The 23,018-nt window shown below is 44.7% G+C and overlaps 1 protein-coding gene across 3 annotated transcripts in view; it reads right to left on the bottom strand.

Annotated features, from left to right (window-relative positions):
* Positions 1-23,018, bottom strand: part of AASS (aminoadipate-semialdehyde synthase) — a 41,661-nt gene that overhangs the window by 9,007 nt on the left and 9,636 nt on the right. For 2 of the 3 annotated variants that reach the window (XM_083399516.1, XM_083399515.1), the window contains exons 6-19: positions 22,418-22,564; positions 20,754-20,832; positions 20,547-20,674; positions 19,672-19,820; positions 18,919-19,041; positions 17,788-17,899; positions 13,915-13,974; positions 13,745-13,812; positions 11,622-11,743; positions 8,467-8,596; positions 7,368-7,478; positions 6,430-6,538; positions 3,212-3,352; positions 843-1,010 (exon numbers count right to left, since the gene is read on the bottom strand). In XM_083399516.1, the coding sequence (XP_083255642.1) occupies positions 843-1,010; positions 3,212-3,352; positions 6,430-6,538; positions 7,368-7,478; positions 8,467-8,596; positions 11,622-11,743; positions 13,745-13,812; positions 13,915-13,974; positions 17,788-17,899; positions 18,919-19,041; positions 19,672-19,820; positions 20,547-20,674; positions 20,754-20,832; positions 22,418-22,564 (1,647 nt within the window). Of the gene's footprint in view, positions 1-842; positions 1,011-3,211; positions 3,353-6,429; positions 6,539-7,367; positions 7,479-8,466; positions 8,597-9,724; positions 9,755-11,621; positions 11,744-13,744; positions 13,813-13,914; positions 13,975-17,787; positions 17,900-18,918; positions 19,042-19,671; positions 19,821-20,546; positions 20,675-20,753; positions 20,833-22,417; positions 22,565-23,018 lie in introns of all 3 variants that reach the window. The other variant, XM_083399517.1, reaches the window with a different exon arrangement.

The following is a 23,018-nucleotide window of genomic DNA, read 5'->3' as shown; positions in this document are numbered from 1 at the left end:
CAACCTTTGAGCTTTCCTTTGATATGCCTGCATAGGTATTTCGACAGAAGGCAGCAAACGACATGCAACAAATCTGAAGACGGCTTTTGCACACACAGTTCTTGTGCAATAAACGCCTTGCTGTGCTTTTCCTGCTGTTTTAAGCCATCCTGAAATTGGATAGGGTGCTATGCTAAAATAGTTTAAATAGCGAAGGTGAGGTTGCGCAACCTCGCCATCGCTCTCGGAGCTTGCGGGGCTGGAAGCCGGAGCTTCCCCTGACCCCAGCCCCCAGAATGGGTCCAAGAGCGATGGCGAAGTTGCGCGCAGCTTCACCATCGTTCCCAGAGCTTGCGGGGCTGGGGGGATAGCTTCCTGAAGCCTGGAGAGCGAGAGGGGTCGGTGCACACCGACCCCTCTCGCTCTCCAGGCTTCAGCGAAAGCCTGCATTCGCCCCTTAGGACGCACACACATTTCCCCTTCATTTTTGGAGGGGAAAAAGTGTGTCCTATAGGGCGAAAAATACGGTATTTCCCCCTATTTAACTATAAAATGATGATTTCCTTGAGTTAAAATAAGAGTACCCCTAAATGTTAAATGAGTTATAAAACTACAGGTGAGATCACGGTTAAGGGCACACAGGACAATCTTCATCCGAAACTCACACAAAGTAAAATGGATGCTCTCCACACCCTCGCATTTCTACAATATTTTATTACATAAGCACAGCCATAAGCTAAGCCTGGCAGATCAGCCATTTACAGAACGTCCCACCCCAGCTGAATTTTCTCGTAACGAATAAAAACCATAACACACGTTCACCTGGAATTCCCCACGACCTTCACGGTACCAAACGTACTTACCCTGTATCGTAATGTTCCTCTTAAGAGAGTGTGAGCTGACTGAATGCCATAGGGTTTGGCATATTTTGTACTGTCCCTGTTTGGAAAACCTTCCAAATTTAATCCTGGGAAAAAATCCATGACAGTAACAGAATCAAGCAAAGCTCCTCCGGCTGGAATATTAATAATCTAAGGATTGTGAAAAACAATAGTCAGTACTATGTTTTATAACAGGAGTCCTCACACGCAACAAGTCCCTATTTAGAAATGTCCATCTCCCGTGAGATGGAAGACTGTGGATTCCTTTCATTTCTATGCAGGAGGATCCCAAACCCATCTTCAACTTCCTGGTTTCCCTCCACACCTCTCAGTATAACTACCTACGCAAACATATCCTTCAGGCTCTCAACAAGAATCCATTCAAGACTATTTAGTTTATAAGATTAACAGCGTAACGTTCAGTTTAGCAAACCAGTTCTTTGCAATAAAAACTGCTCAGTTCTGGGGTGTCTTAAACCGGAATGATTATAAACTTTGATCCTAAACATTCAAAAATGCAACATGGAATTACATCATCACTGAAAGTCACAGGAATAAATTGTGTTAAGATTATGACATTTAAGTGAATTCGGGGTATGCATAGGCTCCAGCTCTTGAACCTTGCCTGGCTCAAGCAGCCAATAAACACATCTCTCATATTACAACTCTGCAAACTCATGGTAAGGCTTTGGGGACACAGAGATACTTATGTGCAGAGCTATTTAGACACCAACGGCATCTCGTAAAATTTCAGAAGTGATCTTAAAGTCATCTGATTGGACTACTTCAGGCTGTAAACTAAAACAATCCCATCTGACAGCAAAGTTTATGCATGGGATGAGTAAACCCGGGAAATAATCAGAGTCTACGGTAACAGCTCATGGCTAAAGAACCTCACAAACAATGACCCCAATTCTAAGGATACTAATGTTATCGGTCATTTTAATTTGATAACCACAGAAGACCTCAGTAGGGTGAGATATATATATAAATGCAGAAATGCATTTTAAATGAGAGCATCTACATGGAGTTGTCATAGAAAACAAGAAAATAAGAGACAGACACTCTTCTACTAATCTTAGAAAAATAAAATACAAGAACATGAACCCCAAGGTGCTTCTGCACATTTTGAACTCCAGTAGAACTGGTTGAACCAGATCGCTACACCAGGAGCAGAATAGATGCATGAGCAATGATACAGGCCACAACAATCTCTGGTGCCTTGGCCTTGCTCACCTGGCCTGAGATAACAGGGCACTCAGAATTATAGCCTCAGACATTCCAAGTGTTCCTATTCTCCAGGGACATCCCTGATTTACAGAAGCCATCCCGGTTTCTGATTCGATCCTGGAATGTCCCACTTTCCCGTAAAGGTAAAGGTACCCCTGCCCGTACGGGCCAGTCTTGACAGACTCTAGGGTTGTGCGCCCATCTCACTTAAGAGGCCGGGGGCCAGCGCTGTCCAGAGACACTTCCGGGTCACGTGGCCAGCGTGACATCGCTGTTCTGGCGAGCCAGAGCCGCACACGGAAACGCCATTTACCTTCCTGCTAGTAAGCGGTCCCTATTTATCTACTTGCACCCGGGGGTGCTTTCGAACTGCTAGGTTGGCAGGCGCTGGGACCAAACAACGGGAGCGCACCCCGCCGCGGGGATTCGAACCGCCGACCTTTCGATCAGCAAGCCCTAGGCGCTGAGGCTTTTACCCACAGCGCCACCCGCGTCCCTCCACTTTCCCTTAGGATGTCCCTATTTTCATTGGAGAAATGTTGGAGGGTATGGAGTTATCTGACCCCCGAGCCGTCTGAAGGCAATCCTGTATGGGGAAGTGTTCTTTTTTAATGTTTTTATTTATGTTGGAAGCTGCCCAGAGTGGCTGGGGCAACCCAGTCAGATGTGTGGGGTATAAATAGTAAAATTATCGTTAAGGAATGAGATGTCCCTATTTTCATTGGAGAAATGTTGGAGGGTATGCAGCCTAAAACAGGGTGGGCAGAAGGTAGCCTGGGATCCACTGACAAATCTCTGGGGGCCTAACAGTAGATTGGCAAAGACTTTGACTCCCAATTGTTTAATAAAAAATTATTTAACAGAGAGATTAGGTTGCTAAAATGAAAGCTTGCGGGGGGAACAGGATTGTGTTTTTGTGTGGGGTAGGACTGTGAGAATGATTCCAACACAAAAAAACAAATCCCAAGGCTATGACTGCACTCGGAAGCACTTAATTCTAAGCACAGTACACTCAGTCAAGGAGAAAAGACAAGAAAATAACTCATTAATTATTATTATTAGAATTATACTTAGTGATTTCCCATCTTTGCATTTTAACAGGTATATGAAGACAACTTCACCTCTCCATTTTTTAAATACGTAGCAGGTTGAACAGTGTTGAGCAGGACTCCCTGTGGACTCCAGCTGAATTTATATCTCAAGGGGTTGCCAGAATGTTCCGGAGCGGGCAGGCCACCACAGAAGGAAGTGTAAGACACCACCTGCAGATGAAGAAAAGGAGTTGTCTCCAATTAAACTATATCCATCCAAAAGCTCCAGATTCATTTGACCCAGCTTTATTCTGTATTGCTGAGGCTGCAATTCCATACCCACGTCTTCATTTAGCAGTATCCTTCCTTGTTTACAAAATGACCTACTTGAGGCAGTTCACAATATATTTGCAAAACAGATGACAACACACTAGTTACCGGAGTGGGCCAAAGATGGATACAAGTCCACCCCATAGCCATAACAGTTCTCCAACATGCCAGTTGCCTCCTAGTCTGGAAGCAGCCAGATGCTCATCTCCCACAGGCCCAACACAGCTGGGGGCGGGGGGAGGACAGAGTCAACATTCCCCTGAACTAATGTACCTAGAACATGGGACTCATGTACCAAGGAGTAAGCCTTGCAGAACTCATGGAGGCTTCCATATGAGTTGACTTCACTGTATGTCTTCGGCTGCCATCTTCGCTGCGAATTTTCAGGCACATCTTGAAAACGTGGTGACAGGCAGGGCTTTTCTGCGCCGGAACTCGCCAGAACTAAGTTCCAGCACCTCTCAGGCAATCACCATTTTAGGAGAACCTGGGAGCTGCTCATGGTGAGCTCTGGTAACTCTTTCTAGAAAAATAGCACTGCTGACAGGCCTATTCAGTTATCATGGGCTGCTATATTTCAAAAAGTAAAAACCAGGACACCCCAAAAGTTGCTGAGCTTCCAAAGTTGTTGGAACTTTTTTTTTACAAAATCACAAAAACTTGATTGACTCGATTAACTTGCCTAAGATCCAAGACAAAGCACCGTCTTTCGGAAATCGCTCTCCCACCCACCACCACCCCGGCAGTAAATTCCGCCTTTGAAATCCCAGGAAAATCTGGACATATGGAAGCCCTAAATCATTTTAATCTTTTCTACTTTACTTCAACAAACCTTTATTAGGCATTACAAGTACAGGCCATCCTAAAACATCCATATATAACATTTTAAAATCTATGCAAATAAACAACCATGTAAAAATATGTAACAACGAGGATTGTCATTGGAGTTTCTTCCCACTATATAGTGCCATTCACCATCCAAGAGATACTATTGATAAAAACTCATATTTTCAAGATGAGTCACTCATCTTTATTTATAATTTCTCATAGTATCATTATACAGTGGTATCTCGGTTTTCGAAAGTAATCTGTTCCGGAAGACCGTTTGAGTGCCAAAACTTACAAAAACTGAGGCACAAAAGGCGCTCTGCAGATTTAATAAAGAAAATTGAGAAAAATAACATATACACCAGTGGAAGCCGTTCGACTTCTGAGGAGTTTTTGAAAATGGAAGCATTTACTTCGGGGTTTACGGTGTTCGAAAACTGAAACGTTCGTCAACGGAGACATTCGAAAACTGAGGTACCACTGTATATTGTTGTTCTCCATCTTGTTATGAGTGAGAGGCATATAAATATTTGTATCAATAAAATACATTCCATTTATTTTGCCATTAGTGTGTGGACCCTCAGGTCCAGGCCTCTAGGCCCCTTTCTCTGGAACCTTCCCCAGGTTGTGCCCCTCAGTTGGTCCTGCTTCACACCCCTAGTGTTGTCCCTGACTGGATTTAGTCCTTGAACCCTGATCTTGCCCCTTGCTTGTCTGGATAGATGACACCAAGGGGTTTGCAAGAGAGTGTGTTTGTGGAAAATAGCCAACTGTGCAAAACACTTGCCTCTGGCTCCACCCACCTGGCAAGTGGCCCTCAAAATGCTGTACAGAAGGGAACAAGGCCCTCAGGTTCACCACCTCTGGCCTATAGGATTGCACCCTTAATCTTGACTTATATTAGCTGGATCCCCTGTGTGCAATCGTGTTCCTGTATGGAATTCCATATTTATTGGCCCAGAGATGGAAAGAAGATAAAGTCCCTACCAGAGAAGAATGGCAGATCAAGTTGATGCATTATGCCGAAATGGCGAAAATAACTGGAAGAATCAGAAATCAGGAAGACCAAAATTTTAATAAGGAATGGAGAAAAGTTTTAGTTTATCTGAAAAACCATTGTAACCAGTTAAAATCGTTAGTAGGCTTGGAATAACACTTGTAGTTTAATGGTGAATTTTGGACACAATGGAGTGGTTATTATAAAAGATGCAGGAGGAAATGATTGGGAATAGGACCCACAAAGGGGAGGAAGGAAAGTCTAGGAGATTCTATGTTGTATGTTGGATATGTGACTGTAAAGTTTTAATCTGAAAAACCATTTAATTAAATTTATTCTTTTAATGGAATTCCATATTTAAAGGAATTCAAAGGAAATAGCCTGGACTTCACTTCTATTCTACCACCCTGTCTCTGTGTGAGGCAGTAGCTGATGCCTAAGTGAAAAAGGAAGGAAATGCAAAATTTTAGATTTGGAGCTGGGAAGGGCTGAAAGGAGTGGGATGTTCTAAGCCCAGTGGCTGACAGCTGATAAACCCACAACAAAGGAGGTACAGTGGTACCCCGCAAGATGAATGCCTCGGAAGACGAAAAACTCGCAAGACGAAAGAGTTTTTCGTTTTCTGAGGTGCTTCGCAAGACGGATTTCCCTAAGGGCTTGTTTCGCTAGACGAAACGGCCCTGCCTCTCGTGTCATGGCTACGGTCACTGCACGCACGCACGCACGCTCGCTTCCCCGCTCCTCCGGCTCCCTCCCACCTTCCAGCTGACGGTTAGTGCCTCGCGCCGCTGCCCACCCCCCTCGCACGCTCCCCTCAGAGAGCCGTTGCCGCCAGCGCCTCTCTCTCCCTGGTGGCGGTTCCGCCGAGTCGCGCTCTTGAGCCCCGCCACCCTCCAGCAGCCGTGTCGCACGGTGGCCACAACACGCTGGTGAGTCTGAGGTACCGGCTGCGGCAGCTGTCCTGCTTCTCCCCGCCCCTCCCCGCCGTTGTCAGTGTTTAAATGCAGTGGTGCTTCGCAAGACGAAAAAACTCGTACAATGAAAAAACTCGTGGAACGAATTAATTTCGTATTGCGAGGCACCACTGTATTATAAAATAGGAGCGGTGCGGAGGGGAAGACCTCTGAACAGATTGATTACTTATTGAGCTTACCGTAGCCCCCACTTCTTTCGCTTTATCAATACACTCCATCGCCAGCATATGATCAAGCCCAGGATCCAGACCCATTTCGCTGATAACAGTAATGCCAGCCGCCTCGACACTGAAATAAGAGGGCGTCTCATTTCAAAACAAGAATTCCGTAACGGGGCATCTTTACAGATCAAAACAACATACCCCCAAGATTTCCAATGGGGAAATTGAGGCACTGCATCGCTCTGTCAATCTGGGATGTCCCGCTTCAATTGGGACACTTGGGAGGCACCGAAACACAAGTCAAGCTCAATGGTTCACAAACAATATGAGTATAAATAGGGGACCCACATCCAGACAACTGAATCTGTGCACCCCCTTTTTACAAGGAGAGCAAGGAGGAACGGGTCGCCCTTCTCCCATTGCTCTGCACACTTGAACAGAACTTAGAAAACATGACTGCACCTTTCATTTGCATCAGTAAAGTTTGAACTAGCTGCCTTTGCTAAAGACTCTGTGGAGTCTACACAGCTGCCAACAAAACATTTTAAATGTGTTGTAAAGTGCAATATACAAATGTGACGTGAGATGGCAACAGTGAGCTATGCCAAATTCAATGTATTTTTCAAAACTTTTTCTTTAAAGCATTTTTATATGTGTGCAGGTGCCACCTGTTATCTATACCATGAGTTCTGAGCCACTGTAAAAAGGGACCTTTGAGGAATGGTTGCTGAAAGTGGTTCCATGTGCAAGCAGTGGTACGTGCCACAGTGGCACTATTTTCGCAATGCACGTTCCAGCATCGAGTCAAGAGATGTGCATGAAAGATCTGGCTGGGTTTTCCCAGCCACTCTGGGTGGCTTACAGCACATGAAAAATTGTAAAAGGTTAGACATTTAAAAATTCCTGATACAGGGTTGCTTTCTCCCTTTAGCAGGGAGAACATAAGAGAGACTTACCTTTCCTGCAGCTCTTTCATAGCAGGTGTCAGGTAACTGGCAGTAACCATATTCACCTTGTTGTCAATGCACTTCTTAGCAACCACAGGATGGAATGCGTAAGGCAGCAAGCTAAAAAGACAAATGTGAACTTAGGGTGACCTGCTCTATCCTTGACTCTCAAAGAAGAAGAGAAGAGTTTGGATTTGATATCCCACTTTATCACTACCCGAAGGAGTCTCAAAGCGGCTAACATTCTCCTTTTCCTTCCTCCCCCACAACAAACACTCTGTGAGGTGAGTGGGGCTGAGAGACTTCAGAGAAGTGTGACTGGTCCAAGGTCACCAAGCAGCTGCAAGTGGAGGAGCAGAGACGTGAACCTGGTTCACCAGATTACGAGTCTACCGCTCTTAACCACTACACCACACTGGCTCTCGAGAGGCATGTTATCAACAAGGGAACCATTCTTGCATGGCCATTCATCTCAAGGGACAATGTATGTGTACCACAGTATGGAGAAGGCAATTCCACGCAAAATATTAAGTCCTGGTTTTTATAATGATGCTAAAATGAAAGGGTCACCCATGAATGAGGGAACCACAACCAATTCTGCGGTATCCTTGTCAAGTATGCAGTTGAAAGAATGGACTTTTCTCACAAATGCACACTTCAGTGCATCTCTTAAAAGTGTGAACACATGAAGAAACACCCGGTAGTTGCATTTTGGGCTTTTCCCCAAAAGCATCCTCTTCTAGCCTGAAGTTCAGTACCATCACTACCAGGTAAAATCGTCAAGAGCTAACCTGGCCCATTGCCTGACCCACACCATGGGGAATCGCTGAAGCACCTACACCATGGGTAGGCAAACTAAGGCATGGGGGCAGGATGCGGCCCAATCACTTTCTAAATCCGGCCTGTGGACAGTCCAGGAATCAGCATGCTTTTACATGAGTAGAATGTGTCCTTTTATTTAAAATGCATCTCTGGGTTATTTGTGGGGTATAGGAATTCGTTCATTGTTTTTTCCAAAATATAGTCCGGCCCCCCACAAGGTCTGAGGGACAGTGGAAAAAAAGCTGAAAAAAGTTTGCTGACCCCTGATCTACCAGAACACACTGACCTGATAACAAGGTTGTGCTTCTTCACCATGGCCTCTAATTTCTTCTCGTCTTCGGTGACATCCACAACGACAGGAACAACATTGCTGTATTTCTTAGCCAGCTGCTCAAGTTGTTTCTTCATGACAGATGCTGTCGTAGAGCAAGAACATTGGCTGAAAGCGGTAGACACGACTCTCTCCTCTTGAGGTCCCATTAAATAAGCATTCAATCATAACCTCTCAGCAAGTTTTAGACAACTCAGTCATGTAGTGTCATGCAACCTCGGCAGGACCCATTCTGTATAAAATGGGGGGGGGTGCTTGGTTTAAATTTAGAAGCTTTCAGAGAAATTAACTGGGCCCCGGATAGCATGGGTTGCTGCTCATCCTTGTTTTAAAGGGTGTGTCATGGAATTATTTTTTGATGGGGGGTGGATTTTCTTTACTGGTAGATTCCCCTTTTCTGTATAAAATTGTGACATATTGCCACCAGGAAGAATGAACCCCCATGTCCACCCCCTCCTCTGTCCAGCTGCCAGGGGAGCCTTCGGGACTCCACATTCCCAGGACCCCTCCCTTTCGCCCAGTGTTAGAAATTCCCAAGGCACCAGACGCATTTTGCAATTGCCACAGGTCCAATTGCGACCACATGGAGATTTCTGGATGCCAGGCTAACATCTCCATGTGGCTGGGCCTTCAGCTTTCTTAAGCCTGGTAAAGGTAAAGGGACCCCTGACCATTAGGTCCAGTCGTGTCCGACTCTGGGGTTGCGGCGCTCATCTCGCTTTATTGGCTGAGGGAGCCAGCATACAGCTTCCGGGTCATGTGCCAGCATGACTAAGCTGCTTCTGGCGAACCAGAGCAGCACACGGAAACGCCATTTACCTTCCCTCCAGAGCGGTACCTATTTATCTACTTGCACTTTGATGTGCTTTCGAACTGCTAGGTTGGCAGGAGCAGGGCCCGAGCAATGGGAGCTCACCCTGTCGCAGGGATTTGAACCGCCGACCTTCTGATCAGCAAGTCCTAGGCTCTGTGGTTTAACCCACAGCACCACCCGCGTCCCGTCTTAAGCCTATTTCTTTGCATTTACATCCCACCTTTGTCTTCAAGGAATACATGGTTCCCCACCCCCCTGGTTAATCCCTACAATGACCCTGTGAGTTAGGTTAAGAGGCTGTGACCGACCCAAAGTCACCCGCTCAGTTTTGGTAAATCCATTCCAGAACTTTGCAAGACCCAACTAAAACTAAGCTAATCCATGCAGGCAAAGCAGTACCTGTTCTAGGATAAAGGCTCAACGAAGAAACTGTTAGTGGGGGAAAGAAATCAAGAAGATCAACGAATGAAAGACTAAAAGATGGCTAGGTCTTAGAAGCTCTAAGCCACTCACTCCTACAAAAGTCTCCACCAGCAGAGGTGGGCATTGTAATAGCCAGCAGGCCATGTGTGACAGCCAGCCTTTGGTACAGCTTGCTAACTAGAGGTCTTGTTTAAACAAACTAAATTTATAGCACTCATGACTGTTGAGAACATGATGGTGCCTGAAATGCTCAGATCTATTTATTTTAATAGCCTGAGTTTCAGATCTGTTAGCTTTCAAATCTCTGCGTTTCTGAAAAATAATGCTAATATAGGGTTTGGGAAAGTTCATAAAATAACCTATAGAAATAGAAGGGAAAACAATGTCTTCCAATAATAAGGCTCAGAAGCAGGTAACCATTCCATGTAAGATGTTGAAAATCTGGATTTGCAAAAGATATTGCACTGTTTGTTTCCCTCTCGGGCAAGTATCTAATGTATGTATGCATTCAGGCTTCAAGACACACAGAAGATGAAACAAAGTCCACAGCCATCTCCTTCAAGACACCCGCTTGCCTTTCTGCTTTGACCAGCTTCCTTAAGACGTAGCTCCTAACAGATATGATACAGTAGGTACACATCACAGTAAACCATGTATGAATCAGTCGAACTCCTTTGAGCCTCTCTTCCTACTGTGGAGAAACAAACCACAATACCTGGCTGAGCATTATATCTGAGTCAGGGTTTATTTCACCCTCAACAAACCACAATATGTAGAAAACAGTCTGTGGTTTGTTTCTTCCATGTGCTAACGGAGGGGAGCAAAGGAGCCTAGAGAAGCACATTCACAGTAAGCCATTAACTATGGTTTACTGTGGCATGCAAATTTACTATGGTTTACTGTGACATGCAAATTAACTACGGTTTACCGTGACTTGCAAACTGGGGCAATGCAGTCACTCTTGTGAACAGAAGGAGCCTTTGTACTCAAGGAAACTTGTGAACTTAGAAAGGCCTTTTCCATCAGTGTAACTCTCCCCACATCAGCAGAAATCCCAGCCTTCGGAGCCCTAGAAGCCCTCAAAACGGAGTTGCTTCCATGGGCATGATGTGTATTTGTCTTTCGATGAACTGAGTGGAAGGCTACGAGTCATAGGCAAGGGGAGATTTTGTGTGTGAATTCAACAGTGCTTAGTTTGATTTGAGCTGTTGGTTTGTTAATGCTGTTAACCTTGTTTCGTGGATTAGGAGAGCTGTAATGCTTTGTGAATTTTATATTGTGATGTTTCCTGGGGTTGTCCTTTTTAGCCTATTTTTTGTTTTGTTAAGAGTGTTTTACAGAAGGTGGCTGTTTTACTGATGATTTGTTAATTGTTTTATACAATTCATGTTGCGATGTTCCACTATGTGGATTTATTTATTGTATGTAAGCCGGGGGGCCTTCTAGGTAGTGGCGTCCGCCCTGTGGAACACCCTCCCATCAGATGTCAAGGAAATAAACAACTATCTGACTTTTAGAATACATCAGAAGGCAGCCCTGTTTAGGGAAGTTTTTAATGACTGATGTTTTATTGTGTTTTTAATATTCTGTTGGGAGCTGCCCAGAGTGGCTGGGGAAACCCAGCCAGATGGGCAGGGTATTAATAAATGCATCATCATCATCATCATCATCATTATTAGAGACTCATCCGAGCGAAAAGTGTATGTAGCTACAGTGCTAGATCTCACCCAATGGCTGTACTTTGTAATGAAAAATAAGGAGCACTGATCTGAGTATCAGGTATGTTAGGACTTCAGATAGGAAATATTTACTTATACAAAGGCAACACTCTCAAGTCCTTTGTGCTTTTAATGCTACAGTCTTACTTACAAACCTGCTGTTATTTCAATGTTGGGATCTCTCGTGAGGTATTCTATCACAGGCCCTGAAACATAGCCAGATCCAAGTATCAAGATCTTCCTCTTTTTATCCATGGTCAGTGACTGGGTGTACTCCCTAGAAGAGACAAAAGTCAGTAAAGAGAATAAGTCAACAAAATAGGCATCAACAACTGGTATGTTTTAAAGTAAGTTTTGAAAGCAAGGAAGGAGCTCTCTTTAACACAATGGTTTCAATCCAGTCTTCCAAAAAATTCTAACATTAGCCAAAACACTTTCAGCCTCAATTAGGAGTGGAAAAGTAACCAGACGAGCACTGCAAAATTTTAGGTCTCCAGCCCACAACAACTCTGGGGTCTGCTCTGCATTTTTTTTTATGTTTCCAAGGAAAACTATGAAAATTACTCCTGGCATATCATCTCGTGTTTGAATGTGCTTTTCTGTGCTAATTTTGTTTTGCTAAATGGCATCGTTATGATCATGATCAATATGAAAATAAAAGTTAATAACTCTGGCTTTTAAAGGCTCCAGGGAAGAGAATTGGCTCAGTGACATTAAATCTTCCTTGCAGGATAAACCTGGATAAACACTACCAGTCCAGATAGACCAGGGCAGTCCAACAAGCAGTCTTTGGGCCTTTTTGGGTGGACTCTGGGACCCTGCCAGGGTCTCAGGCCACCCCACACATGATGAGATGCGGGTTCCATGTCAAAGCTCTCTTGCAACCCCCTTGGCATGAATAGTCCGGCCTCCCTGGTGTAGACAACACTCGGCTACATTGACTAACAGCCTGGCTTGATTTAAGGCGCCTTTGCATGTTCCTACATGTGACCTGGCAGCATGACTTGCTAAAGACATACTCCAGAATAGGCTAGCCTGACACCGTTAAAAAAAGGGTCAACTTAAAACTTTAAGTTACTGAGTCTTAGAATAAGGAGGCATGAACAAAGAAAGCATTTCTCTTACAGCCCTTGAGTAGGTAAAAAGGTAAAGGACCCCTAGATGGTTAAGTCCAGTCAAAGGCGACTATGGGGTTGCGGCGCTCATCTCGCTTTCAGGTCGAGGGAACCGGCGTTTGTCCACAGACACCTTTCCGGGTCATGTGGCCAGCATGACTAAACCACTTCAGAAACCAGAGTTCACAGAAATGCCGTTTACCATTCCGCCGCAGGGGTACCTATTTATCTACTTGCACTAGTATGCTTTTGAACTGCTAGGTTGGCAGGAGCTGGGACAGAGCAACGGGAGCTCACTCTGTTGTGGGGATTTGAACCACCAACCTTCCGATTGGCAAACCCAAGAGGCTCAGTGGTTAGACCACAGCACCACCCATGTTCTTGGATGGAGGAACCAGGTCCATACAGGCTGTGTGTCTTCAAGGTTTGGGCTTTGACATATTTTAAGGATGAAACTTTGGGAAGCCTATCCCTCCCCAACATGAGAACTGAAACACTAAGAAAGAAAAGAAAAGCTTAGAACCTAGATTAAGGAGCCTCATCCTTTGCCTTCCACTTCCTGTTGGACTGTAACTTCCAGGACCACAGAGCAGGTGGGAACCAAAGACTATCAGGAGGGCAGCTGCTTCCCCAATCCCTGAGCCAGATCTTTTTAAAGATCTCAAGAACTTTCTCTTGAGGTTGCTCAGTGGATAGATTTTGTTCTCATCTTCTGGAGCTAACTGTTTCCTATGTACAAGATCAGAAAGGAATTTTCCCGTGTAGCTGAGATCTCTTCACTGTTGTATTTCAATTCTATTCTCTTGCAGCCAGTTCTTTCATTTGAACACTGCCTCCTCCTCAGCACAGTTCCCCCCCCCGCCCCAAAGTCACTTTTTTCTAGTGAAAACCACCCCCTGCTTAATTTTTTCCCAAGAGCCCTGTGGGGACCCCATGGCATTCTTTTAGTAAACTCACAGGGGAAATTATCGAAATATGGAATCGTTAACACGTCTCTGAACAACCTGCAGAGAAGGTCCCCAAGTTGGCTTCTGCATCAGCGCCATTAGAATAAATACTTGTGACAGCCGTGCCACACTCATGCTTCATTGAAACACAATATGACACAACAATTCAAAACTTTAGTCAGATAGACTGGGGGTGGGGAGAGAAAGCTATATTACCTGCGCTCCCTCAGTTTCTGGATATATTTATACTTATCAGTCAATGAACCATTGGATGCAATCACTGCCTACAAAAGTATACGAAACACATCATTACTTTCCTGGCGGCTGACCTCGCCATGCCCAAGTTAAGAGAGAGAAAAAGGAGTCAATTGGCTTGCAAGACTTACGTCTCTAACTACAGGTGAGTAATTCTGGCTTTCGAGGGGCTCCGAGGCTTCAGATAACAGCTGTGGAGATCAAGGTTTCCCATCAGAGCACTTGCTTTCAGACAGATAATTATCTTTCACAGATAAGAGTCTTGGAAAAGTATATTTCATTAAAAACAAGGCAACCGTCAAGATTTAAACTGAGATTAAAATGCAGACTGTGTTGCTAGTCAGGCTACTTCGAAGACCTGAAATTCTCCTGACCTTCAATTGTCAATTAAATTCTTTTTCCTAGATTCACTTTCCCCTTCCACCCCGCTTCACAGAGCCGCTGTGCCACCGTTTAGGCAAGATATAATACGCATGAAACAAATATTGTTGCCATGTATATCTATATAGCGTGAAGCCCGCAAGCAGGACCAACAGGCTGAAGAACCGAGTCAGAATTAGGGGGAAGGCCAAAAAGATAAGGGACAAGTTCTATTTGTGGTTTCCTTAGTAGAGATTTGGGAACCACTAATCAAGACAGACATGTGTAACTCTGGAAATCTCATTCTTTCACCTATACAAGAGCTAAAGTTAAGAGACAGGATGGCTGGGGAAAGCTCTCCTAACTACACAAAGTGGTGATAAGCGATGAGATTGTATTTGCTGACTGACCAGAGAAGAGATAAGTTAACACTGGCAAGTTACCTGCCCAGGGCTGCTCCAAGATATTTTCCTGCCTCAGGTGAAACAGCAACTTGTCTCCCCAAGATGCACAGTGCTAACTCTTAGTGTTAGAAACTGAGATATGAAAGCTAGGAGCTAAGTGGCACCCGAAACTGAGGTTACAGGCGCAACAACGGAATGGCTGGGCGCTTTTTTTAAAAAATAACAAAAATACAAAGCTGAAAATGGATGAACTGCAACTAAAATATTATGTTCATTTATACACGGTCTAGTCCTTCCCCTGCCCACCCCCCTGATATTATTAAGAGGGCCTCTTTTCCAGTCTTCAGAGAGTAGTGGGGAGGCAGAAAAAGGTCGTCTTTTCCTTCCACTCTGCGGTTTTAATCGAAAATCTCAGGCGCAGGGCTGCGCCCAGAGCACAGAAACTGATGCAATTCCCTGTCGCAAAATGTGCCTAGATACAATGGGAGTTTCCAACACTGCTTAATGCTGGCCCGAGACATTTTGGTACCTGAGGTGACAAACAAGATGGCGCCCACAGCCACTTCCACACAGAGCAGTTCATGGGACGGGAGCTGAATCTTATTTCAAAACAGGTTACAGGATTATGTCCCCTACTGCAACTGGACCAAGGCTCAGGAGCGGCCGTGCGCCAACAGAGGCGGGTGACCAGGGTCTCAGGGAGAACAGCCAGGGGCTACTGCTGCTGCAACTGCCTCTGGGAATATGTCCCCTGAGGCAGTTGCCTCACTCTTGTTTGGCTGTTTTGTGGTAACTCAAAAACCGGGGGGTTTTGATGGTTGCGGCCTATGTCTAAGCAAAGCTCCACACACAACACATACACTTTAGTTCAGCCGGTCTTACTTCCAGTATATTACAGTGGATCCTCAGGTTATGTTACCTTCAGGTAACGTAACTTTCGGGTTGCAGACACAGCAAACCCAGAAGTGTATTCTTCTGGGTTTCGATGGACGCACATGCATAGAAGCGCTTTATTGCACCATGCACGTGCGCAGAAGCGGCGCCTCTACTTGCGGATTTTTCAGGGTACATACAGACCCCTGGAATGAATCACATTCATATCTAGATGGTCCACTGTATTATTATTTATTAATTAAATTTATTGGTCACTTTCTCTTGCCATGCATAGGATTGTACAGTTAATCACTTGAATTATTACAAGCATATACAACGGCCTTTAATGAACAGCAAAAAGAAAATGCTGTCTTTATAAGATAATCATTTCCCCCTCTTTTTAATTCAACAGGGAATTGGAAGTGGTTAGATTATGTGATGATGACCTGTGTCAAAAGAAAAAAAAAGTTACAGGGGCTCCACACCACAATGCAGAACACTGTATGGAGGAAAGATGGTTTGTGGCATTCTCTCACTTTTTGCAGCAGCAGATTCGCAGAAAAGCTCTTGCTGCCATTAAGGGAGCCCAGGACTCTTGGAATTTCTTGCTTCCAGTCTACACAACAACCATTAACACTCTCTAAGCAGCCACTTATGACTCATCCAAAGCCATTAACACACAGCTTCAGAGAAGAGTTGAAAAACAATGACCAGGAAGAGGGGTATATAAATGTCACCTGCTGGGCCTTGACTGCAAGGGCTTCCTAAGCTCAATGGCAGAGCATCGGATCTGCATGTAAAAGATCCCAGGTTCAATCGAGTCCGGGCTGGAAAAGACTGGTATGAAGCCCTGGAGAGATGCCAGTCAGTATATAGACAGGGGTGGAGAACATTTTTCCACTCCAGAGCTACATTCCCGGCAACCTCAAAATTAAGGGTATGCGGTTGTTTATAGATTTTCTTTTTGTTCTGAATTCAACGGTTTGACCGATTTCTTTGGTTCCAACGGCTAATGACTCCTCTGGAAGAGGGGAATCCAGGGCTCCCCCTGCCCCCATAATCCCTTAAGCATAAGGTCACATATACTCCTTGCCCCTCCATAAAGTGTGAACTTAGCCTCACAATAGGAGGCAGGAGGTGATCAAGGGCAGATCATACCCTAGACGGAAATCCATCAGGATAGTGGATTGAATTCTGATACTTTCAAAGGAGAAGCACAGGAAAGCCTTGCAGCTAGCTAGGGGGATGTGTTTTTTACTGCTCTTTGGGTAATGGTTTACTGCTCTTTGGGAAAGAGGGTAGTTAAAAGGTGTTGAGAACTGGGGCTGTTGACAGGAGTGGGTGATGGGGCTCATGTTTCTACACTCCTACTTTGTGACATATTTGTGATGTATCGATGATGCTGTTGAAAAATGTATTATGGGAAATGGGGAGAGGTCTTTGTGCGTTTGAACCTTTTTGCAACAAATAAGGGTCAGGTCTACTGACTACTGTTTTGCGTCTTTAACTTCACTGCAGACTCCTCCTTTGCTGACTGGAGAGATCCAAGGGGAGGGGTACCACAATAAGCTGGACAGTGGAACAAATCCACACCCCAGGATTTTTTTCCTTATCAACCTGCATCCCATGTACAGTGGTACCTCTGGTTATGAACTTAATTCATTCCGTAAGTCCGTTCTTAACTTGAAACCGTTCTTAATCTGAGGTACCACTTTAGCTAATAGAGCCTCTTGCTGCCGTCACACCGCCGGTGCACAATTTCTGTTGTCATCCTGAGGTAAAGTTCTTAACTTGAGGCACTACTTCCGGGTTAGCAGAGTCTGTAACCCGAAGTGTTTGTAACCTGAGGTACCACTGTAGTGAACATGATGTCTTGTCACAACACAGCCACTAAGATTTGGCTATTAACAGGAAATGAATTTTCTCTCTCTCTCTCTCTCTCTCTCTCTCTCACACACACACACACACACACAGAGAGAGAGAGAGAGAGAGTGTGTTAATTCCCCTCTGAAAAAGAACACTTACGCAACTGGCCAGATCATCACTGTGAAAACTGTGTAATGTAAAGAATCAAAATCCTGTTCATCAAAATGGATAAATACATTTATTGGAACAGCTCTTTAAAGAGAGTCTGCACAACTTTCCATGTCACCTGCATTTAGTAGCCATAGGTTTAAGAGGAGGATGGGGAAAGATCCCACAAAAGACCATTATTTGAGAAGTTTCTACCTTGTGTAGTCTGAATTAGTTTCTAAGAAACACTGTCAGTTAAGTTTTACAGCAGATTTCCTACCTACGGAGCAGCCCAGAAGCTCCGCAACACACAAACGCTTAAACACTCAAAATAGAAACAAGTCGCCCACTTACCATCTCTTCAATGTAAGGGAAAAGCATGTCTCCAAAGCATTCTGTTGATTCTATAGGAAGCTGAGCTGGCAGATTGTCAATGGAACACATCAAAATCCCTGATCCCTCCACACTAGAAGAGACAGAAACTTGATTCCAGGCAACAAAAGCTTTGTGCACTATTTCTCTCTCTTTAAAAAACATTTCTAAAAGGCGGTTGTTGTTTTTTTACACAAATGTTTTTGCCTGGCGCCTAAAGATATGATAGGAAGGCGAGCCTCTCTGGGGGGAGCATGCTACAAGGGTGGGGGGCACTGCAGAAAAGGCTCCTTGTACCCCTCCAGGCCTCTCCTGGAGGAGACACTTGAAGAAGGGTTTCAGATGATGATCACAGGGTCTAAGAAGTTTCCTATGGGGAGAGGCAGTCTTTGTGCTATTGCGGCCCACACCCATTTAAGGCTTTACAGTGGAACCTCGGGTTGCGAATGTGATACGTGCGGGAGGCATGTTCACAACCTGCAGCATTCGCATTCACAACCCACAGAGCCGCGTCTGCACACACGCATGACATGATTCGACACTTTGTATGCGCATGCGCGAGCGCTGAAACCCAGAAATAACCCATTCTGGTACTTCCGGGTTTCAGCACGTCCGTAACCTGAAAATGCGTAACCCGAAGCGTCTGTAATCCAAGGTACCACTGTATAGGTCAAAGCCAGCACTTTGTATTGGGCCCAGAAACTAATTGGCAGCCAGTACGCTCTGGCCAGGATTGGTTTTACTGCTCAAACCATCTTGCCTCAGTGAGCAACCTGGCAGCCAAATTCTGTATCAGCTGAAGTTTCCGAACTGTCTTCAGAGGCAGTTCCACTTCTCCCCACCAAGAGTCAATCCTATTTTGTTCAGGAAGGCCACCAAACTTCCAAAGTGGCTTTTTTGTGTGTGAGTGACCTTCCTGCACAAAACAGGAATGCAAGAAGTTTCCTCTAGTGCATTTTGTTAAGCTACTTAACCTCCAAGATCCAAGTCCGTGCATGCTTGGAGACACCTCAACTGTATCCATCACAATTAAATGCAACACTACGAAATAACTGTGTGTTGCTTTAAAACTGAGTTTTTCAACACAAAAGAAAATTAGGAAGACCCTCTCACCTGTCGTGGATAATATGCTGATCGGCATCATACATGCAGAAGGGGCTGTCTATTGTTGTACATTCTGTCATAAATTCTATAGACCCTCCAGTGTCTGCAGAGATGTCACATATTGCAACAAGTCTATTAAAAAAAAACAGCCAATAAATGATTTTCAGTTTTTTAAAGTCTTAAAAATACAACTCCCAAGTGAACTGCCATCAACAGTGTCTGAAGAAATCAACAGCCAAACAAGACAGATTTAGTCTGCCATTAGTACTCAACAAAATACTCTCCTCAGGGAGCCTTAGTAAAGATTTCAAACAAGGAATAGTTCTAGACCAGGGTTTCCTAAAATTTGGTTCTCTAGCTGTTTTTGGACTACAATTCCCATCAATCCCTAGTTAGCAAGACACGTGGTGAGGGATGATGGGAATTATAGTCCAAAAAACAGCTGGAGAACCAAGAAGTAAAGCTCTGCTGGATGAAATACAATGGCCTCTGGTCTATTTTTGGGGAATCCTGCAACATGTTTAAGTTTTTACTCTGCTAATTATACGTCAGAGTTCTACTCTGGATCAATACTGAGTAGAATTCCATGACAGAGCAAACTTTAAGGCAAGTCAAATTTTTAGCTCTGGCCCCGCCCACTTCTAGTTTCAGATCCTGTAAGATTGCCTCTGAGCAAATGCAGTCCTCAAAAGGAAAACAAAACAGAGGATCCCCAGGACCGATTTCACTGGTGCCTGCTATCACCAAATACAAGCTTCTTACTTGTGTGGCAATTGTGGACATCCCTCAGTGGCAGCAGCAGAAGGTCGCAGAGGAGCCAGAAGTCGCTGCGCATCCTGCCTGCTTAGCAGCCGCGGAGTATGCTGCTCCCAGTAGATCCCATTGATCACGCAAGTAGCGTAAGGTGCAATCTGTAAAATAAAGCTGCAATTTCTTCTTATCCTGTAAGGAACCAACACCTTGATCCAAACAGTTAACTATGTGATTCAGTAACTATGTGATGCAAATCCTGGATGCTGATAGCATGCCTCACTTTATCATCTGGTCATGGAACCAGGTGGTTCTCTAGATGCACCTAGACAATCATCAGCTTAAATGGAAAACAAGCAAGGTCCCAACTAAAGAATGGGAACTTTAAGCTGACAGAATATGCACAGCTTGCAGACTTAACACATAGAATAAGAGAACAAGAAGAACATACGTTTAAAGAAGACTGGAAAACGTTTATTGAATATATGGGGGGAAATTGTGCACATTTGAAAACGTGGGCAGCATTAAGATAAATTCAACAGTGTAAGTAAGTTTTGATGGATGTAATAATGGAATACTGAATGGTTTAGTTTTTGTAAAATATGCATGGATTTATGATATGCAAAATGAACCATGGAAAGAGAAGAAGGGAAGTCATGGATATTTTAAGGATGCTTAAATGAGTATTCTAAATTGTAAAACAGAAAAATTATATATATGAGAATCATCAGCTTAATTTTTTTTTTTTTTAGAAAAGCACATTGGTCACATCAGCTACACCGACAGGAAATTGGGTGTCGTGGGTAACAGAGGTCATGGTAATTATAGGGCAGAGGCTGACTCTCTGGGAACACTTAAGGGTACAATAATGGGAGAGGTGTACTCACATCCGTGTTGAAACGAGAGGTGTAGTGTTCTGGGTGCTTGTCATAGTCCACGGGGTCATACACACCATCAGTCTTCCTTATAAGATGGTGGTGTCGACTCAACACCGTCCCGTAGACTTTTCTGAGGTCTGTGGAGAGGAGCACTGTAAATAAAAGAGAAACAACGTACCCCGCAGAGCTTCTGAAGCCCATCCCAGAATGCCCTACCTCCAGTTCGAGAGACCTCCTTCAGCTCATGGGGCTCCACAAACTCACAAGGGAGGGCATTGAACATTTCTTGGGCACCCTGTAGATAAAAGTAAGACTGATAGTGAGGTTAGATTTACCAAAAAATAAATAAAATGCAAGGTATTGGGCAGTCACAGGAACAATACTTCTGCCAAGGACTATCCTGCACACATCAGAAAGAGAGAGAGGTTCTGGATTTAAACCTAGAAGACTGGAGTTCAAATTGTGGAACTAGCACATCATTCAGTGTATGACCTCAGGCATCGCCTTCTGTCTGCTTTTGTCCAAGTTTCCTACCATATTATTCCAGAATGTATACTTGCTACCTAGACCTTCAACCATCCAACTCCTCCAAACCCTTTGCACCTTCTCCAGATGGTTGGGTGCTCCTCAAGGGCAGAAATCAAACAGCAGTGGCAGCATAAACACAGCTAGAGACCTACAGATCATGTTCATCCTACTAGTTTAAGGGGCTCAGGTTCGGTGGAAGAACAAATGCCTTGCACAAAAGGTCACAGGTTCCAATCCCTGGCATTTCCAGGTAGGTCAGCAAGACTCCTAGCTGCTGTCAGTCCATGCAGACAATGACCAATGATCTGACTTAGACACGGACTTGGGACCAGTGTTAGAAACTCAGGCATATAAGCTAGGCACCATATGGCACCTTGCATCCCAACAACGAAATGTCTATTTGTCTATGACCCTTGGGGTCCCTTCCCATGCTACAATACTATGATTCTTTGATCTCAACTACACTGCTTGACAGCATAGACATCACCTTGCCAACAAAGGTCCATATAGTTAAAGCTATGGTTTCCCCAGTAGTGATGTATGGAAGTGAGAGCTGGACCATAAAGAAGGCTGATCACCCAAGAATTATGGTATTGGAGGAGACTCTTGAGAGTCCCATGGACTGCAAGAAGATCAAACCTATCCATTCTGAAGGAAATCAGCCCTGTGTGCTCAGTGGAAGGACAGATCGTGAAGCTGAGGCTCCAATACTTTGGCCACTTCATGAGAAGAGAAGACTCCCTGGAAAAGACCCTGATGTTGGGAAAGATGGAGGGCACAAGGAGAAGGGGACGACAGAGGACGAGATGGTTGGACAGTGTTCTCGAAGCTACCAGCATGGGTTTGACCAAACTGCGGGAGGCAGTGGAAGACAGGAGTGCCTGGCGTGCTCTGGTCCATGGGGTCACACAGAGTCGGACACGACTAAATGACTAAACAACAACACACTGCTTGACTGCAGCTTGCTCTTACAACAATTCACTCATCCCAGTATGCAAGAAGGAGAAACACACGCAGTGGAAATTAAAATTGTATCAACTGTGGAGTAAGGCCCAGTTGCCAACCTAGCTCCCAGAAACCTCCATGTGGTCACAACTGGACCCACGGCAGTAGCAAAATGCTCCTGGCTAATTTTGAAAACTGACTTGGACCAATGATCTGACTCCAGCTGTCACATGGGAAAATTTATGTGCACATCTCATTATTCCTGTGTGGAAGGAACAGAAATGCAGTAAAATGGGCCTATAGCTTTATTGGAAGATATGAACAAGCCTTATATGTACAACAAGAAGCCAAAATCTCAGTTGCAATGAGAAAATGTACTAGTGCCATGCATTTGAAGAATGCCTTACCTTGGACACGTTGCCGGTGCCTGTAAACACAAATGTTATGGGTCCAATAGACTTTGGCATCAAGCCTAGTGAAATTTCGTAACCAGCATCGCGGACTGCTTGGACAGCCTGGCTACTGTTTCTGTAGTTATGGGCCATACCAATGTGCTGAAACCAGGAAGAGATTAATGTCAGTAGGCAACTGGACTGGTGACTGGGAGTGGCTGCCAAGACCATATTACACCAGTCCTTAAAGACCTACATTGGCTCCCAGTACGTTTCTGAGTACAATTCAAAGTGTTGGTGCTGACCTCTATAGCCCTAAAAGGCCTCAGCCCAGTATACCTGAAGGAGCATCTCCACCCCCATTGTTCAGCTCAGACACTGAGGTCCAGCTCCGAGGGCCCTCTGGTGGTTCCCTCACTGTGAGAAGTGAGGTTACAGGGAACCAGGCAGAGGGCCTTCTCGGTAGTGGCGTCCGCCCTGTGGAATGCCCTCCCACCAGATGTCAAGGAAATAAACAACTATCTGTCTTTTAGAAGACATCTGAAGGCAGGCCTGTTTGAAGCTTTATTCTGCTTTTGTGTTCTGTTGGGAGCCACCCAGAATGACTGGGGAAACC

Source organism: Podarcis tiliguerta, assembly GCF_965153285.1.
Source record: "Podarcis tiliguerta genome assembly, chromosome: 10".
Classification (NCBI taxonomy): Eukaryota; Metazoa; Chordata; class Lepidosauria; order Squamata; family Lacertidae; genus Podarcis; species Podarcis tiliguerta.
The sequence above is the reverse complement of the archived record's forward strand: the minus strand, read 5'-3'. Positions and strand labels throughout refer to the sequence as shown.